At 41.7% G+C, this 19,071-nt stretch overlaps 4 protein-coding genes across 4 annotated transcripts; 2 read left to right on the forward strand and 2 right to left on the reverse strand.

Moving 5' to 3' along the window:
- Positions 1-846: 846 nt before the first annotated feature.
- SS1G_04022 (predicted protein) lies at positions 847-5,345 on the forward strand (the record flags this gene model as incomplete). Its single annotated transcript, XM_001594165.1, has 9 exons — positions 847-1,609; positions 1,737-2,503; positions 2,564-2,687; positions 2,739-3,163; positions 3,318-3,652; positions 3,711-3,967; positions 4,538-4,602; positions 5,005-5,032; positions 5,272-5,345. 9 exons carry the CDS (start codon positions 847-849, stop codon positions 5,343-5,345), a joined length of 2,838 nt encoding a protein of 945 aa, XP_001594215.1.
- A 4,015-nt stretch (positions 5,346-9,360) lies between these two features.
- On the forward strand, positions 9,361-9,970 carry SS1G_04023 (predicted protein; the record flags this gene model as incomplete). The annotated part of the gene is made up of 2 exons (XM_001594166.1): positions 9,361-9,417; positions 9,749-9,970. The coding sequence occupies 2 exons, from the start codon at positions 9,361-9,363 to the stop codon at positions 9,968-9,970; spliced, it is 279 nt and encodes a 92-aa protein (XP_001594216.1).
- A 4,204-nt stretch (positions 9,971-14,174) lies between these two features.
- Positions 14,175-14,870, reverse strand: SS1G_04024 (hypothetical protein; the record flags this gene model as incomplete). Its single annotated transcript, XM_001594167.1, has 1 exon — positions 14,175-14,870. The coding sequence occupies one exon, from the start codon at positions 14,868-14,870 to the stop codon at positions 14,175-14,177; it is 696 nt and encodes a 231-aa protein (XP_001594217.1).
- Positions 14,871-16,259: 1,389 nt separating this feature from the next.
- On the reverse strand, positions 16,260-17,144 carry SS1G_04025 (hypothetical protein; the record flags this gene model as incomplete). Its single annotated transcript, XM_001594168.1, has 2 exons — positions 16,260-17,048; positions 17,106-17,144. The coding sequence occupies 2 exons, from the start codon at positions 17,142-17,144 to the stop codon at positions 16,260-16,262; spliced, it is 828 nt and encodes a 275-aa protein (XP_001594218.1).
- Between the last annotated feature and the right edge of the window lie 1,927 nt (positions 17,145-19,071).

Genomic DNA, 19,071 nt, shown 5'->3' on the forward strand with positions numbered 1-19,071 from the left:
AAACAATAGAACAGCAAAACAAACACAGGATAGTTATTCAACCACCCACACATATCGCTTTTCGAAGAAATAACGTTTTTCCGGACATTAGCTATACCTCTACCCTACTACCCTACTTACATATTTACTTACATACATACATACATACATACATACATACATACATACATAATACATACACACATACCTTACATCTCTTACACAATCAGGGTTGAAGAATCAAACAATCAACTGTTGAATTATCATTCGTTTCCCAGAAGAAACGTTTTGGTTTAAGTGGTAGTTATATTATGTACACCCAAGTGTTTTCCGTGTCCCCACGAGTCCCGGTCGTGGTCATGGTTCTGGTCATCTCCGCATAGTGCACGTCAATATCCATCAATTCATCCCACTACCACCATACACGTACCGTATCTATAGTACCCTTTCCACCCTTTCCACCCCAAAAGAAGCCAAAGCTTATTAAAAAAAAAAGGACTTTTTCCCTTTTTTGCATCTGCACCGCCTTTCTTGTTCTCATCCAGCGTCAGAAGGTTATCGTATGTGGCAATAGATAGCTCTGACAGATCACAGATTGGATCCTTCTATCGCTCCCCTCATTCTCTTGCAATATCCATCTACTCACCCATCCAAACATCCATCCATACATACATACTGGCACGGTCCACGAAATCCAAGGATGACTCTGTCTCGAACTGCTTCACCGCAATGCTTCTGATATTAACATCTCATACACATTTCAGAAAAGGTCCTGGATAAGCACGCACGTACCGCACCGAAATTAAATAAACGAAAAAAAGGGAAGGAAAAATTAGGAAATACCTTGGGGATACCTACACATAGGCCATGATTGAGAAGTCCACTCCTCCAAGGACTCGGGCCGAGTGGCCGAATCCTATTTCGCCGCAAAGAGTTCGCAAGAGGCCGCAACCGCAATCATCGCATACTCAACGTCGCCACTACAGTCCCAGTGCCTCACCACCTGCATCCTCACACTCACACGCATCATCGTCGTCGCTCTCATCGCGATCTAGGAGCTCTTCTTTCCGACAAAACCCTAGCTATCATATCCGTCTGGATACACGTACTGATAGATATTCGCCAGCGCCCAACTTCGACTTTTTCGATTTTCAAACTGCAGTCACTACTTCCCCATCAGCTTCATCAATTGTTGGACATGCCGTTGGTATTAAGAACGCCAGAGAAGCAGTTTTAAATTTAGCGGCGCAAAACACACTTCCAGATACGTCATGGATGAACAATTATTCCACAGGACCGCTAAATACCATTCCATTCAGTCCTGAGGATCCTATGAACCATGAATACTCTAGCTACATGGGAGCTAATGGCGGTGCTTCGTTATCGCTCCAGACTGGAGCTATGTCTGGGCTTTCCATGCCGTGGAATGTAATGAATTCTACTACACACTTACCTGGAGCCTCAGACTTTGATGATATTTGTATGTCGGAGACTAACATAGGGAACTATGGAAGTCATGGAAGTATGGAGCTGGCTCCTACTTCTGCCGTCTCGGCCACATCCGACGCATATATTCTCCATTTTGGATCTCCAGGAGGTGTAAGTCCATTGCTTGATCCTGCGCTGCCCTGTATGTAACAATTTTGCTTACTTGTGTCATCATCCCCACATCTCTTCATTGTGAAATATCATATTCGGACGATGTTTCACAGCATCTCAAGTCGAGGTAAACTACTCTGCTGACGGTATTGTAACAGTTTATGTAAACCAAAACATGACGGTCGATCAAACAATCCAACGCACCGAAAATCTCAACACCGCCTTACCTACCACTTCTATCTTTCCTTTCGAGGATAATCCCACGTCTCTACAATGGACGACTAGTTATGATGATATATTCTCCACAGAGCCCACAGCCCCTTCAGCCGCTCCACTTCTCGACATCCCGAATCTCCTTCATAGAGGCAGATACATACGGTCACAAAATCCCTGGAACTCGCATGATGCTCATGGTAATTACTTCGGCGAGAATTTAAACTCCGGCTACGTTGCATACGAGCCTGAGTCGTCCCCGATACACTCATACGAGCCCGAACAGTCTCCATTACGTCCCTATGAGCCCGAACAATCTTCTTTACCTTATGAGATGTCATCCCCAGTGGTTAACGACAGCTTGATTGCACCCGGAGAAAGCCAATCAAGCAACGATGTATATCAGCCAGAAGCACCAAATACCAATTGGTTGGACGAAAGTGATGCATCGACCTCTTATTCCAATACTTTGTACACTCCTTCCCATGGCTCTCCAGTATCGCACCATTCTCCACACCCACAGGGTTCACAGTCGCCGCCTTCTTCAAGTGACCTGAGTAATCATTCACATGTGTTTAGTGCATTCTCCGAGCCGCAAAAGATTAAAGTTACGAGGGGCCGCGTAAGGCCATTGACGGATAAAGAGAAGCGGGAGGCGAGAGATGTAAGGCAGGCAGGCGCTTGCTGGGCTTGCCATCTTTCGAAGATTAAGGTGTGTAGAAGGAAATTCCATCTATATGTCAAGAAATATTGCTGATTATTTACCATCTAGTGCTCACCTTGCTCCCCTGGCTTTCCTTGCGAACAATGTACCAGACTTTCTGGGAAGAGAAGATTTTGTCTCCTACCATGTTTTAATGATCCAGTCGAAATGCTAGATAAGTTCTTAGTACCTGGTATGCTTTTATGATATCTTTCGTTGTGATCTTGGACTGATAAAAATATAGAAAATTACATAAGAATGTACACAACCGAGAATACCAAGAGATTCATTTCGAAGAACGCAGATACATGGGGAACAGATGAGATGATAGTGCAATTAAGCTGGGGATATAGAGTCCCGCTGAAAGTTACCGTTGTCTCTCTATCGGTACGAGGATCGACTTCTATCTTTCGATATCAGCATCAGACATACATCAACGCATCAGGTAGACCGACTTTCACGAGAAAGAAGAGCCCACCGCTTGGTATTCCGCTTATGTCTATGGAGGAGAGACAGGAAGAATATGCTCGATATATCAAGGGAATTGTTCAGCATGATTTAGATGAATATGCCAAGGTAGCATATGAACCGGGAGAATCAGATCTTGCCAAACGTTTACTCAAGACGGTATGCCAGTTCTACACTGCTGGCGTGGAAGCCAATGACGAGGTAAGGGCCCTTTTGAACGGATGTTCTTCACGCTGCATACAGTTCGGTCTTGGATGCATTCTCTTTTGAGTTTTGCTAGTGACCAGGCTTGCTCTTCAACCAAATCGCCATTCACTGGCATTCATTCTGTGGTTCTAACAGCTGACAAACACAGTACGAACTTCTCCGTGAAGCCCTAGAAATCCACATTGCATGCGCTATCCTTGAGCGAAGCTTAATTCTCGACGACGAATCGACCAATTTGGTAGGAGGACGCCTAGGAGAAAATTTCCCAGCAGACTCTTCGCCAAGATGTGCTTCCCGTCAAATCAAAGTAGCCTTTTTCCTCTCACAACAAGAAAGAATCAAAGAAGTCCTCAAGGAATGGGGTCAAATGATGTGGACCAGTAATCGAGCCACTGCGAATGAACGCAAATGGGCCATTGCATTCAGCGTCTTACTCGTCTTGACACTCGTCATGGATAAGACGTTGGGTCTTTCATACTGCAAGTACGTCTTTCCCCTGAATTCGATAGTCTCAAACCACAATGCTGATTTGTGATCATAGTGCCGAATCCAGAATCAAACATGGCGGTAAAGAAGCAGAGATTGAACGACAAGAATTCCGGGAAAGGGTAAAAGTGACACAGACGAACTTATTCGAGAGATGCAAAGAAATTCTTCATTCGAAGTTCAAGACACGAAAAGGGGGTAAGGAGAGCTTTAACCCCATTCGCGACGGCGATGGCGCATGGCGCGGTAAAGTTATCGATGAAAGGATTGCTGGATTTGTACATGATATGAAAAGTGTGGTTCGAGATAATGGTATGTTTCTCCAATTTCTCTCCTCCCCTTTCCTCACGTTCATTTCTGCGTCTGCGAAGAAAGGGCCGAGACAGGTAGATGAATTGTCGTACGAAAATGATGAACTGATTGGGAGACTAACGTTCTTCATTCGAAATAGAAACTCAAGTTCGGTCTTGCAGAGCTAGGGCCTCGAAGAATCCACGGGATGATCCATTGTCGTTGTCTCTGAAGGTCGACGAATCACCGTACACGGATGTGGCCCGGTTAGCCTGTGTATTTTTGGATGATTTTCTGGAACATTGAAAATTTGCGCTTCGGCTCCAGATGCCCAGGAAAAATTCCCCAGATTTATTGGCAATTCGATTTTGGCCGGTGCAGTGGGTTGGGGTTGGGATCGGATGGACCGATTTGGAATGGAAATGGGAGAATTGGGAGAAAGAGGGGTGGATTGCTCAGGATAGGAACCTTGAATGGATGGGACCGGGAGTCGATTCGCGATGGTTCAGGGGGAACGGATGCTATTTTTGTATATTTGATATGATGATCATGATCTTGATGATGAATGACGATGGGTAACGAACGATTCAGTTTTGGAGCACAAGCTTAAGATTATGACGAATTGGGAAATGAGTGTGCGAGAGAGGGAGAATATGGTAATTTTTTGAGGTCCGATCAAATGAGAACGAACAGATTAATGAATTGACTCGAAACATAAAAATTCTTGATGCTGCATAAATATGTTGTATGTATGTGGTGAGTGAGCGTGTGCAAAAGTATATAGATGCATAACTGGAAATGTCCTTCCTGGTGGTCAAAGAATCTAGACACTACTGTACACTAAATCTAGACTTTTCTTTCAGCTGAAGCGTGGAAAGTATAAATCCTTGATGATGAATGGTGATATGATGAAATGATGAAATGATGAAATATATCTTCACAGCCAAGGATATTTTCTATTCCGTTACTATGTTACTATGTTACTATATGGGAAATAAATCGACGGGTAGCTAGCTAGGTAGGTAGGTAGCTGATTACTTATACTGCTGGATGGATAGAGGGATAGCCTTATGACTTTTGACGTCAGTCAGTCAGTGATATACTATACCTACGAAAGTACCCTACCGGTAGATCGATTGATCTTGTGACTTCTGCTCCTCTTGTTCGTGACGTGAGGAATTTGTGCCCAATGTCATGGGTATGTATCTATCTATATGTGATTAGAATTTAGAACTACCCATTAGGTGTGATATGATTATCCTAAATTAGTATATATATGCTAATAAATATCACTAACTAACATAAATGTAAATGTTAGATTCTAGAGAAGTTCCTCCTGAAATACCTAGTACTTATTTCGTATAGTATAGTACAGAGGAAGAGGAGTCGTAAGGTTTAAGACTTACATCACCTATCCATCTCATCCCCTATACCAAAACTCAACTAAATACTAGGTAATATCCACAGAATAGAATAATAGAACAGAATTATAACCCATCCTATCCCATGCCATCTCATCGGACAAAAGTAACCCAGTAGACCGATTCCAGAGTATATCTATCTATCCATCATGAATCATAAATAAATCATAAATCATAAATTCAATACATAGTATGTAGAAATCCCTAATAGAAAAGAATGATTTATAAGACATATATGGTTAGATTGAGATCGTCATCGCTTCGAAGTCGCTTCAGGGGAGGTAAGGAATGAATGAATGGAAATTGGGTGATCGATCGGGTGGAGAAATACATAGTATTGGGTCCACCAGGTCCGGTTTTTGGGGAATTTACTTTGTATGGGGCGGGCGGGACTTGGTCGGGAGGGGTTTTTTCTTTAGGTGTCCGGGTGTGTGTGTTTTGGTGGTGTTGATGGATGGGTTGATTGCTAAATGGTATGATGGTTTGATATGATGGACTTAATGGGAATGGGAACGGGGCAATTGCAATGCGATGCGATCGTATACTTTGTATCCTTTACCTATGTGGATGTGGATGTGGATATTCAATACTAGTCCAAGATTATAGCAATCACGGGTAATGATAGACAGGGACTAAGAATATGGATATGGATAGGGATAGGAATATAGGAAAATAGAATCTAGAATCGGGACGGAGAAATACAAAAAGAAATGTTCTGGAAGGGGAAATAGAAGCAGGAGAAGCAAGAAAGAAGGAGAAAAGAAGAAGAAAAGAAGGAGAAGAAGATCAAGGGGTTGATTAGCTTGGGTTAAGAATAGTTTAGTTTAGTATAGTGAATAGTATAGTTAGTATAGTATAGTATACTTACCTAGTACTTATTTTCCTAGTACTTTACCTAGTACTTACATCCGTAATTCCACGGAAGTATAACGGACTCGGACCTACCTAGTCAATGTTCATTCATTCATTCATGTTCCTTCCTTCCCGTATGTATGTACGTACACTAACTGTACTTCTTTCGAGATGTACGTATGTATCCACCGCCGCGTCGGATACCGGGATTGCAGTTCTGGAGTCGGGACCTCTTGGTCATTGATACACTGATCCATTGCCATGTATATAGATAGATAGAAAGGTCTAGGACCTACCCAACCCATAGATAGTTCAACCGCACCGCACCGAAAAGTTAAAAACATCAATGCATGATATCGATTGACGGCACATTGATCACATAGGGATTGATTCCGGAACAGAGATCTAGAGGCCATTCATTGAAGAAAGTATAAACCATAAACTATAAACAGAAACGGAAACAAAACAAGGCCGAGAACACGCACGCATCAAAAGTCCGAGTGGCAAGTGCTCAGTGCCGTGTTGTAGCTACGTACGTACATAGAAAGTAACCCGCAACCCGCAACCCTCAGATTCTCATATACCTAGAAGATGCACGCATGCATGCATATAACGGTTTGCGGGAGGAACACCTAGGGGAAGGGGAAGGAAGGGGGAAGGTAAAGAAAAGAAAAGAGCCGGTTTATTTACACATTGGCAGATAGATAGACAGACGGACAGACAGACAGAACATAAGGCACATTCGGATTCTGGTACCGGTACCGGACAGGGAATATCCTTTGAGGAAATTGGGTTTATTTCTATATATTCCTGTTTGTTTTGCGTCGGTAAGTATCATAGTACATGCCGTAAATAATAAATGTAATTTTTAGAATATAATATTAACTAATTAACGTAAGGATAATGTGAATGGGCTGAGAGTTCTGAGTTCTCCTATCTGGAAATAGAAAGAATATCTTATGTCATCCGGTTCTTGGGGTTTGATGTGGGAATGTGGTGGTGGTGTGGCAGTTAGTTGTGATATGATAGTAAAAATAATATCGCGTCGCATGGCATGGCATCGCATCACGTAAGGCTGAGCTGGGCAAAAAAACGAGTGGGATTTGTGGATTTGCAAGTATGGGTGAATGTGATGAGGGTTTTGTACAATATGTAAGATGTAAGATGTCGATGTAAGATGGATGTGTCCGTTTATCCGTTAGTCATGCCGGGGAAGTATGAATGGAAGCCTTTGGATGCAGGAACCAAAGAATCAGTATTGTTAAAAAAAAAAGGGGGATGTTTACGAATGAAATGTGACGTCGATGCCGCATTCACAGGAGCGTAAAAACGTGTTAACCTTGTCATGTCAGCCCAAGCCGTAGGAACCCACCCCCATCGCGGTAGTACTACATTGCATGTTATGTGGTGCTGGTAAATGCTGGTGTATGGTAAATGCTTGGTAGGCTGTGTTTTGCCATTATCATTTCTTCTAGTGTCGGTCGACCCTGCATGAGATGCTGTGTCATTGTTCGGTGAGTAACCTTGCCTTATGGGATTTTCCAGGAACTGCTGAACTCCTGATATCCTCAATTGATGTGTTGTTGCGGCGATGACAATGCTGAGGGACTGAAATACCAAAATTACTACTGTTGCATGCGATGTGTACATCAATCAGCATACGAAGAGGCATGGCATGGCTACTTTTCACCGAGATGATCGCCGGTATGATCACCAAATATGAGGAGGTGTATCACAATAATCACGCAAAAATGCTGTGCAGCTGGAGAAGGGCGTAATCCTCATGATACCTTCTTTTTTTCTTCTGTACCATTTTTCTATGCATTTCGGGGCGCGGCCTACGAAAGGTACCTAGGTACTTGCTGATGTGTATGTGTGTATGTACTGCACCGAAAGATGTTCTACGGGTACGTACAGCAGATGGCTTCATTTGACAAACAGGTTGTGATACTTGGAGAATCTCATTGACAACCCGCCCCCACGGAACACCATAAGGCGGGAAGGGAAGATCGGATTGCTTCGTCTAACCTTTAACCTATGCTGTGCAATGTAGTTTAGATTAGACAAGGTTACAGTTGGTAATGGAATGTGAGTAAGAATTGCCCGGTCTTCCTCGGTCGGAGGATACGAGAAGGTATGGAAAGAGTAAATTGAAGCTAAAGCCCGACCGACAAGGAATTGGCAAAGTGAAAAAGGGTTCATGGATTTGCATGGAGAGTTAGATGGTGGATGATAATGGATGGCGGATGGCTTCATGTTCAATCCATGCGGGCTAGCGGTACTGTAGACGCCGGTGGAACCTCAGAATTAGAGAATTATAGAATCCTAACCATACAAATTGTAATCCCCAAATCATGACAAGAAGAAATCTAAAAAGGGAAAGGAATGAACGAGCGAACATCTAAAAAGGGTTTTAACAGGGTCTAAAAGGGTCTAGGAACATAATGATAAATGCGAAACCTCATTCGATCTACCAAGATTTGTGAGATAAAATAGGAGATTACTGATATTGTCATAATTCTCGTTTGCTCGCCTCGTTCAAAAGTAGATGGCAAAATGTCCCAGTCATAGTTCCAGTTCTCGTTCTAGTTCCAGTTCCAATTCCCATTCCCATTCCCATTCCCATTCCCACTGCCATTCCTACTTCCATTCCTAGTCATCTCTATCCTAGTTTGGAGGGTGGAAACTCTATAAGCTGATGAATCTGGTTTAGAAACCGTGCCTGGCACTCAGATAGTCCACCGTAATACCCAGTATAGTAATAAGTAACCATAGATTTACATGTTTCTAGAACAATTTGTAAAAAGAATCTATTTAAATGGTTCCCTAATTTGGATTTTCAATTGTCCAATAATCGGAGTGAGACTTGGTTTTGCTTTCTGATTCTGCTGTTTTCTTTCTGCTTTGGGAGATTGTCTTGGAGACAGACAGACCATTGGGGTTGCTTCAATTGTAGGTGCTGGCTGTAGTTAGGAGTAGGTATTCCATTTGGGCCCCGTTCCATCCCATCCACAATCCATGAATCAATCCATCCATCCATACAATAATGACTCTACCATACAATTCACACACTTCTTCCCCTGCAAATAGAATGATTAAATGTTTCCGATTTCCGTTTTCGTCAACGTTGTATCTCATGTCATGCCTGATCTCATCCAAGGCTCCAGGTATACGGACGGTACTTTTCCTTCCTCACACGTACGATATCTACGTACCCTTTCATTATATCCCATATCCCACATCCCACATCCCTACACAGTAAATAGACCCTGGTTACGAATTAAGAGTCAGAGCAGCCGCCGCATTGTGGCTATAATTTTAACATACGGGAGTAAATGGTTACCAAAACACATGGGGCGAACAGTGGCGATGGAGCTGAATGGAAATAATGATAGGCTAAGGAGCGCCTATAGCCCCCCTGTAAAGTCAACTCGCCCACCTTGAATGGGCGTCAGGCAGTTAATCGCTAAAGTGTCAGAGAAGCACCAAGGTTCATAACCCGGGACCTTTTTGAGTTGTGTCGTTACAGTCTGAGTTTAGTAAAGGTCGCAAAATCGCAAGATCGGAAGGTTGCAAGGTTGCCAGGGTTGCATGGGTTCCCAAGTTCCAAAGTTCCAAGGTTCCAGATGTTTCCCAAAGACTCAAATTGGAAACCTTTTTGCACAAGTTCGTCAACGCCGAGCCCCCTGTAAAATGGAAATGTAGAGTTTCGTTTCTCGCAGCTTTGACTACCGGACTATCTGATACCTAATGCCTGATACCTGATACCTGACTACCTACCTGATTCCCTCCCTCAGTCATACTTATGACGATGCTGAGTATTTGTGCTCTGCTAGTTTCCCTTGTGCCTGGAAATCGACAAGGCAGCCTTGATGGCCCTCCATGCAAAATATTCACACCCTATCTCAACATAGACACCGATCTACCATGGGGTTCTCAGCCACTATCCAAGCATGGCCCTGTGCAGGTGTTTTGCATGTTGCTGCTATGTATAATAATATATTTATGATATCTGGTCGAAAAGACTGAAATACATTAAATCTATGAACCTCAAGATACTTAAACCCCCAGTCCCCTCTCACCCAATTCATTTTTGTTTCAGCATTTCCAACAGAATCCAATATCTGATATAAACTTCCTCACATCCCAACTTCCTCTTAAAGTTATCACTCTACATCTTAAACTCATTCTTATATTCACTGTCATCGAATACCCTCACATACAACTCCAACACCAACATAATATCAATACCAACACAACATCAATACCAACCAACACCAACAACCAAACACCCACCACCAAAATGTCTACCGAATCCTTCCCAATCTCCAGTATGTCAAATACCTTGTTCACGAGATCCTCCTCGGCAGTTATGGCTTCTAGGATGCTCAATTGTATACATCTCAACATTGCTAACCATTACTCTGCAGACACCATCATGGCCTTCAGAAGCCACCCAAAAGACAACGATGATGATGACCACTAAATACCCATCCATCCTCCCAATGCCAGGTGGAATCTACAATGGCCTCAACGTGAGTATATCCTCATTTCAATCATCATCATCATCATTCCCAATTCATTTGGTACCCAGTCGCATTTCCCAATGCAGACAATTGAGCACAAAAGTATCGGGACCAACGAGACGAGGCTGGAACCTTGGGCAAGTGCAGGCAAGTCTCAGACTCAAAGCCCTGGTCTTTTATTAGATTCTGAGTGGTCCATGAGTAGATGAGAGCTGCAAGATGTCGCAAGGTTGGGAAAATGCAGCCGAAGCGGTACACTGCGTCACAGTACAGGCTTTCTGTTTTTACTTGTGACCAGATAAGCGACCCTTATCACATATTCATTCACATTCATCTTCGCATTTCACATTCACATTTCACCAGCCACTGCAACCTACCACTATTACAACCCACCACAACCTCCCACTACCACCTACCACTAAATGCCCCTTTTCGCACCGCCCCTTTCGCCCTTCTCGCCCTCTTTACCCTAAAATGCCCCAGGATTGCCCAATTCTGATGAAGAAATAAGCAAACAAGTGCAAAGGGGTAGAAGGGCAAAGAAGCAGAAATGCAAAAGTCCAAAAATATCTTATGAAGATAAAAAAGAAATCAAAAAAGCAAATGAAGCTAATCAAATTCCTACCAATAGAAATCTCATACTTCGCCATGTAGTCAAAAATCTCAAACCTCCAAATTTGGATCACGAGCGCACCTCAATTTCATGATCCGTATTTCCCATCAGGCATCACCGACTTTCATCAACTTTCACAAACTTCACCGAACGAAACGAAACGAAACGAAAAATCACATCCAAAAACAAAAAATCTTCAAAATACCAAATAGCCCATTCTTAGCCTTGCTCTCTCCAATCGAAGTCTACCAATTGTTCAATTTCAGCATCAATCCATCAATCCAATCCCATCAATTAGGTTCACTTCAGCCCCTCCAGATGGATCTACTTTGCACGGGGAAGGGATCTCAGCACGTACCGAGTACCAAATCCCACATCACCAAGTCTTTGAAAGTGGCTCAGCACACAACAAAAACATCACATCACTCAGCATAATCGACCCGTTCAGCACTTAGGCTACCTTCCCCTTTCGACTCATCTCTAGTCTCTTTCATCAATTCGCTTTTCTCCGATTCGAAATAGATGAGAGTCATCATTACTCATCACCGATCAAATTTGGACCATGCCCAAGATCATGTACGACGGCATGTAACAAATTTCCGACAAGTGTAGAGATGACTCTATTCTCTTCGACTAGGCTAGGCTAAACGAGCTGGAGCTGGAGCTGGGAGCTGGAACCTAAGCTGATGTTTTTGGACCCCGTCCTTTTTGTCCTCTCCTGTACTTTGTCAGGATACGACGAATGTATCATCAACGTTTTTTTTTTTTCCTTTCGGCATTTTTTCTCTCTCCTTTTGGGTTGGATCCATCTATTATTTATTTTTAATTATCTTTTGGGAAGTTGAAGTCTTTGACTTGGTTACCTAGCGAGCGAGTTTTTTTAGAGCATTGCCTTTGCTTTTGCTTTTTTTTCCCTTATCCCCTTTTTGGGGATTACTATTGTCACACTCAAGAATACTGGGTAAAGTATCTTGTATTAGAAAATACTAAGCTAAGGAGAAAAGAAGAAGGAAAACAAGAGTAGAGAGTTTTCCTATGATTAAATACAAACGGGGCATGCCACGTGACCCGGAGGTGTGAGGCGTCACAACTATCTCGGTATCTTGGAAGGATACACGGTTTATAAATTTGGGATAGGATGGTATGGAAATAGGATAGGAGGATAGGATATGGAATGGGATGGATACAACGTTAGCTCTCGCGAGCGCCGCAAAATCTTTGGGGGAGGATTTTGTTTTCCTCTTTTTTGGGATTTCCTTTTTTTCACGATGGCAGTCTTTTCTGCTATGTCTTATTAGTTTTCCTTGTAAAATAAGAGCGGGAAGATTCTATCGGGAGGATGGTTTTTTTTTAAAGAGGTTTTATGTATTTTTAGTAGATACTCTTTTTTTTTAGTTTTAGTTTTGTTGTAATGACTTTCAATAGATGGTGTTGTATATTGTTACGTCGGACAGTAACATAGGTCACGTTCTTGATCACATGATGAAGAAACCGACAAATCGAGATCGGCTTTGCGGTGATCGATTTGTCGGGCTCATAGCCATCGGTTTTTTTAAGGAGGCACGAAGGTCTATATAATCAAGATGGATTTCCTTTGTATAGAGCTTCGTGCTCAAGATCAATCATTTAGTATACCCTACTATTAGTTACGAATTGCATTATTGTCATTACTTAAATCCCTGCTTGACGCCTAGTCATAAACCACTTCGAGAGCCTAGAGCACTTCCACGTGATCTAGACGGCAAACCTCGTAACAATTATATAACGTGGTTTATCAGTAACCGGAACATATCAGTAACCGGAACACTTTTACCTCAATTACCCACATTCCATTAAAATAAAATTACAACAACACCATAAATTAGGATTGAATTATATACAATCTAAAGATCAACTAATGCTGGATTGAACTGACAAGTTCGTGCATTATGTAAAGTACTACCGCATTTGCTACATCGTTGTATAGTAGCTTGCCTCCTTGCTGAAGAACCATCATTTGTATATTCGTCGCGTCGTATCTGATCTTCTACATTCTCTTGTTCTAATATACCATGCCTATCTTCTATTGAAAGTGCTCCTCTTTTTCGTATTAAAGCTTTTCTAGCTTTCTGGCGTTTACTAAGTGCTTCATTTGCTTTGCGGAGATTATGAACCTCAGTAGTTAAAAGCGTATTCGCATAAGCTAGGAGCTCTGTACCCTTAGCTAAAGCTGCAATTGTTTCAAATATTAGAGTAGGTGAGTTCCCTTGATGTCGAGCAATACGACTTTTCACTAAAGTGGATTGGGAAAGAGCTTCAATTGGATTGTGAGGTGTTTGAGATTGCTATATATCAGGATCGGCTGATATTGATCTATTTGATGGAGTTCTTATTCGAATATCTAGCTTTGAAAGTACAATTTCCGGATTAAATGGGATTAGCCCAGCTCCGCGGAACCCAGCTTTACTATTTGATATAGATATTGCTTCGATATATGCAGTTTTGAAGGCTTGAAAGAATTCGGTTTTGGTAATATGAGTGATATACGCCTTGATAAAGTTCTCGATTTGTCGATTATATAAACGCTTTAAAGGACCAAAACAACCGATATCGAGTGGTTGAGTTAAATGCGAAGAATGAGGTAGCAAACTAAGTAATATAATGTTGTGTTCCTTGCAGTATTCCTGAAATGCTGGTGATTTATGACTTTCATACCCATCAAGCACTAGCATTCGATATCTATTCACTTTCCTACTTTCAGTATGTTTGTTGAAGTGCTTAATTCATTCAAAACCTATCTCATTATCTGTCCATCCATTAGTAGTAGGTTTAATAAGTCAATCGTATAGTAAATCGTCTTCGGTATACCAATTTGAAAGATGGTATTCGCCTTTTACTATCAAAAACAAAGGTATATTATAACCTTCTCCATCAATACAAATAATCACTGTAACCCATTCCCGATTGCCTGGCTGTATAGCTTTGCTTTTTCCATATCGATCAGCTTTAGTAACTACTATATATGGTGATATTTGTCCCATCATAAAGCCTGTCTCATCGAAGTTGTAGAAATCGCAGTCTAGAATACCATATTTGGCCCGCATATTCGATACTAATCGAAACCATCTTTCAATAAGCTCTGAATCTTCGTAGAGAGCTCTTTGAAAGTCATAAACGCGATTAAAACACATCTTTAATTCTGTATATCGTTTCACAAAGCGATAAGCCCAGAGCTTTCCAACCTTCTTCGCACCCCGTGTTTCGAGTATATAATTCGCTATATCTTCCACATCACTTATTCGAGGACTAAACCCTCTCTCGTCCATATCAATTATATATTGAAAAAGCGATTTCTCCTCTAATTCCATCATTTTACAATGTATTGATCGAGATCCAGCTTTCGGCATTCGACCAGCTATTCTGTAGATAAGGGTAGTATGCGGTATATTATAGATTTTAGCAGCTCTTCGCACACTTAGTTTTTTGGATGAAGCAATAGCTTGAATGGCTAGATTAATTTGCGACTCTTGCATATTGATTTGAAAGGTTGAATATGGATTTAACACATGTTAAAGTTGAGAGGTGGTAATTGAGGTAAAAGTGTTCCGGTTACTGATATGTTCCGGTTAATGATAAACCACGTTATAAAATTCTATAATGATTTTATAATATATATGTTACGACCAATCCTAAGAGCTACTCAGGTGACTAAGCTTATGGTCACATGACCCAATATTGTCCCACCTAGAATCACTCAACTACAGGCAGTGGGACATAATAGGAGGCGATGGGATGTATAGTACGAATGTCTATATAATCATGATGGACTTCTGTTACGAGATTTGCCGTCTAGATCACGTGGAAGTGCTCTAGGCTCTCGAAGCGGTTTATGACTAGGCGTCAAGCAGGGATTTAAGTAATGACAATAATGATATGTAATTCATAACTAATAGTAGAGTATACTAAATGATTGATTTTGAGCACGAAGCTCTATACAAAGGAAATCCGTCCTGACTATATAGACCTTTAGGACCCCGAAAGGTTCTGGACCTAAGAATATGTTGGACCTTTGTTTTCCGTGCATATTATGTAGGGTTCATCACGTGATTGAATCACGTGGTAATGGGCTTATGGAGTCCGACGTAACATATAACATATTTTTTATTATTAGTATATTTTAAAAAGTTTAAACTTGAAGATTAATAAGTTTATACATATATTATATAAAACTTATTTTATTTTACTTTATTACATTACAATAATATAATATTATACTTTAATGTATTATTTATACAAAAAGAAAAGAAAAGAGTTATCTCATTTTATATCATCTCGATACGGCAATATATACTATATTAATTACACTACACGAACCACCAAATACCTCCTAAGATCATTCATCCCATTCCATCACTTTCAATTCAATTCAAACAGCTTCAAACCAGTACTCGAGTAAATAGATAAAATGACATTTAAGTAAGTACCTAAGTATTTAAATAATGTATTCTTACGAAAACGGCCATCTCAAATATCTCGACTATTTTTTCATTTCAATCTTTCTTTCCTCCCTCTTTTCCATCTCTTGTGCTAGTGCCCATTCTCCTCGTCCCTCAAGAGAAAGTAGGTAATGATTACTATATCCTCTCAGGCTTCCATTCGAAAACTCTCCTATTCTCTCATCTATATCGTTGAACACCGCCTGCAGTGACTACGATTTGATGATTTTTGTAATATTATCATCTCCTCTTATATTCCTCTCTTATATATTTTCTCCCAAAAATAATACAATATTAGATACAAGTATGATCTCACCATGGTAATATAAAATGTGCAAAGAAAAAGGTATCTAACGTCAGTGGTACACTTAAAAAGCAAAAAAAGAATTCCCCTCCCAAACACCCAGCCAAATATACATCAACTCCTCAAGTCGTCGGTCTCAAAGCTGTAGGACCTTGAAAACCTTCTCCTTCCGGGATATGAACGTTTTCCATTTCCATATTGTTTCCTCCCCGCTGAAATCCCTTTGTAAGAGAAGTTCGCCTTCCCCTTCGCTCGCCAAATCGTTGATCGCCCTCCTCGTATTTTTGTTTGAAACTTAAGTACGTTGGAGGTCGTGGGCGGCAAAGTACAGCAATCCAATTGCTAACAACACTTCCTTGGGTGAAAGGACGATGGCGATCTTTCTTGATGAATTTATGTGAATTGAGATATTCACGTGTTGTCTCGCCTCGGCCCATGAGAAAGAAATGATACATCATCAGTGCGAATGGATACGGGGTAGCGAGGAGACCATAAATGAACATTGCGAAAGGAACTCTCCAATGATTAATTGAGGCACCGAATGAAATGCCCTGTTGATGTCCGTAAACTATAATTTGTGCTATACTTGCACTGAAGAGGAATGTTCCAAGAATTGTACCCGAAGTTACAAATGTGAAAAAGTATCGGTAGTTTCGACGCCCAACACAATTATTTAGCCAAACGCAATGGTGATCCTGGGTCTCAATACAATTGTCACAAACGCGACAATGGTGTCCTCTGGGTGGTCGCCAGATGTTGCAAGTCTTACAGTATTTCGTAGGTACTTCCATTGCAGCCGTACTAGATTTAGCCGATTTGATCATAGTCCAATCATTTTGGGGTGGAGCTAGTCGGAGCGGATCTTCATTCTCATCTGCTGGTGGCATTGGGTGTATATTTCGTGGTAGGATCTAGAAAATGTTAGCTTTAATCAAAATGACCTTGCAGAAAGTGAGACTGATACATACTCCGGGATCAGACACTGAGGCATGTATAAAAGAGGACATGCAGATGTAAAAAACATAGGCGAACAAAATCGGTACCGCGGGCGAAACATGATGCCATAGGAATGGGGCCGAGAAGACGTAAAAGAGGGTTGATGGAACAAGAACGAACAATCCAGTGGCAATGTTGATAGGTCTATATCGAGTATTCTGTAGTCGACCTCCCCAGAAAAATACTGTATTGCCAGTAAAATATTGATGGTTTTTACCAAGGTCTGGAGTCTGTTTATTCCTTTGTTGCGCATCTGCGGGGTTGAAGCCTGGGGAAGAAGCGACAGACGAGAGCTTTTCGCGGCCTTGATTGCTGCGGCTAGGACTAACGCTTCCAGCAGGCCCGTCGTTCCTCGCCGGCATCAGGAAATTTGAATGGAAAGATCGCGGAGATTTTGGAGTCGAGCTGCCGTTCTTGTAACCCTTATCGATATTCACACTCAGCCCTTTTGTGTTCGCTAGACCTTTTTGAAGGGGCCGGACACTCTCTGTGAAGCTTTCGGCCGCATGGTCATGTATAGGACTTGTGTTTGTAGTACCTATATCTACTGTCCCAGGCTCTGTCACTTCTGTCCCTCTAGATGGCGGCGGTGGTAGATCTGCATCTTCAGTGATGATTTGATGTGGTATGGTAAAATTTGAATTCAGGCTCTGCCTTACACTTCCACCACCCAAAGACCCATCCTCACCAAATCCTTGTTGTACTAACGTTACTGGCCGAGATCCTGCACGTTGCGCTTGAAGCCTCTGAGAGCTCATCGGGCGAAAGAAAGCATGAGAACTTAAAGACGGTACGTGAGTTTTCGTGATAGAGCTTACGGGTCGTCCTGCGGTGGAGCCCCGTTGAGCAATCATTCCTGGGATATAACCTCTGCGAGACGAGGCAGCTTGACCAAAAGTTCCTCTGGAAGAAATAGCCGTGACTCCCGTACCTGGCCTTGAGGTTCCATCTCCAGTCTGTATGCTATGACGTTGGCTTAATCGGCGACCGTGTGAAACTGGATCGGAAAAGGTATCTATATTGTCTCCATCTTCTGAAGCTATGTCGGTCATTCGCGATGATAAAACGCTGACTCCATCTCCTAAATCTGAAGGCGCAAGGTGTGGGTTGGGGAATGTATGGTTTTCGTTATCTGTGGAATGAAGGAATTTGGACGGAGAATTGTCCCGGGAAGTCATTTCGTTATATTAAAATCGACCCTTCAAAATAATTTCTCTGCTTTTTCATATCACCAGCCACGGTCGTTGGTCACACAATAGTACGAGTGAAGGTCGTGCAATTTGAAGAAGTTGGTGAAAGGGCGCCTCGACAATTGTCTATTAATATCTGGTGGTGAGTGATGAATGAGATGAGGAATTGTAGAAGGTAATTTTGTGATTGTAATTTGTAATTATTGAATAAAAAAAGTATAAAGGTTATTTAAGGAGAGTGAGAATTGGATCTTGAGTTTAGATCTAATAGTAGGGTTCAAGCATTACATACATATTGTATTGTAATAAAGTGAGGCGTGTGAAGAAGAAAATAAATCAATTTACCGCACGAGTTCTTGGGTTGGTGTGTGACGGGAAGAAAAGGTTGTGATGCCGGCCCGTGATGTTATGTTGTATTTCCCAGAAGTCCAACCACAGCTAGACCGAATAGGAAATGGGAAATGAAGATTTATGGACAGGACAAGGTGATTTGAATGGGAAATATCTTAGGACCTACTCGTACCTGGTCATTGATATTCCCAATTTGACTTACTAGGTAATTCCCTTTTGTTTGCAGAGAAATGAAAAGAAAATATCCAACCTTGACGAACATCACTTCCTTCCTACCCACGTACCTCGTAGCCGTAAGTTGAGGTCAATCAATGTCTGTGATGTCTGTCTATATTTGGTTTGGGAGATCCTTCAATCAAGATTTGGAAAAATTTGGAATCTTACACGTGATGTTGAT

The sequence above is a fragment of the Sclerotinia sclerotiorum genome, genomic scaffold (genome assembly GCF_000146945.2).
Source record: "Sclerotinia sclerotiorum 1980 UF-70 scaffold_5 genomic scaffold, whole genome shotgun sequence".
Taxonomy (NCBI): domain Eukaryota; kingdom Fungi; phylum Ascomycota; class Leotiomycetes; order Helotiales; family Sclerotiniaceae; genus Sclerotinia; species Sclerotinia sclerotiorum.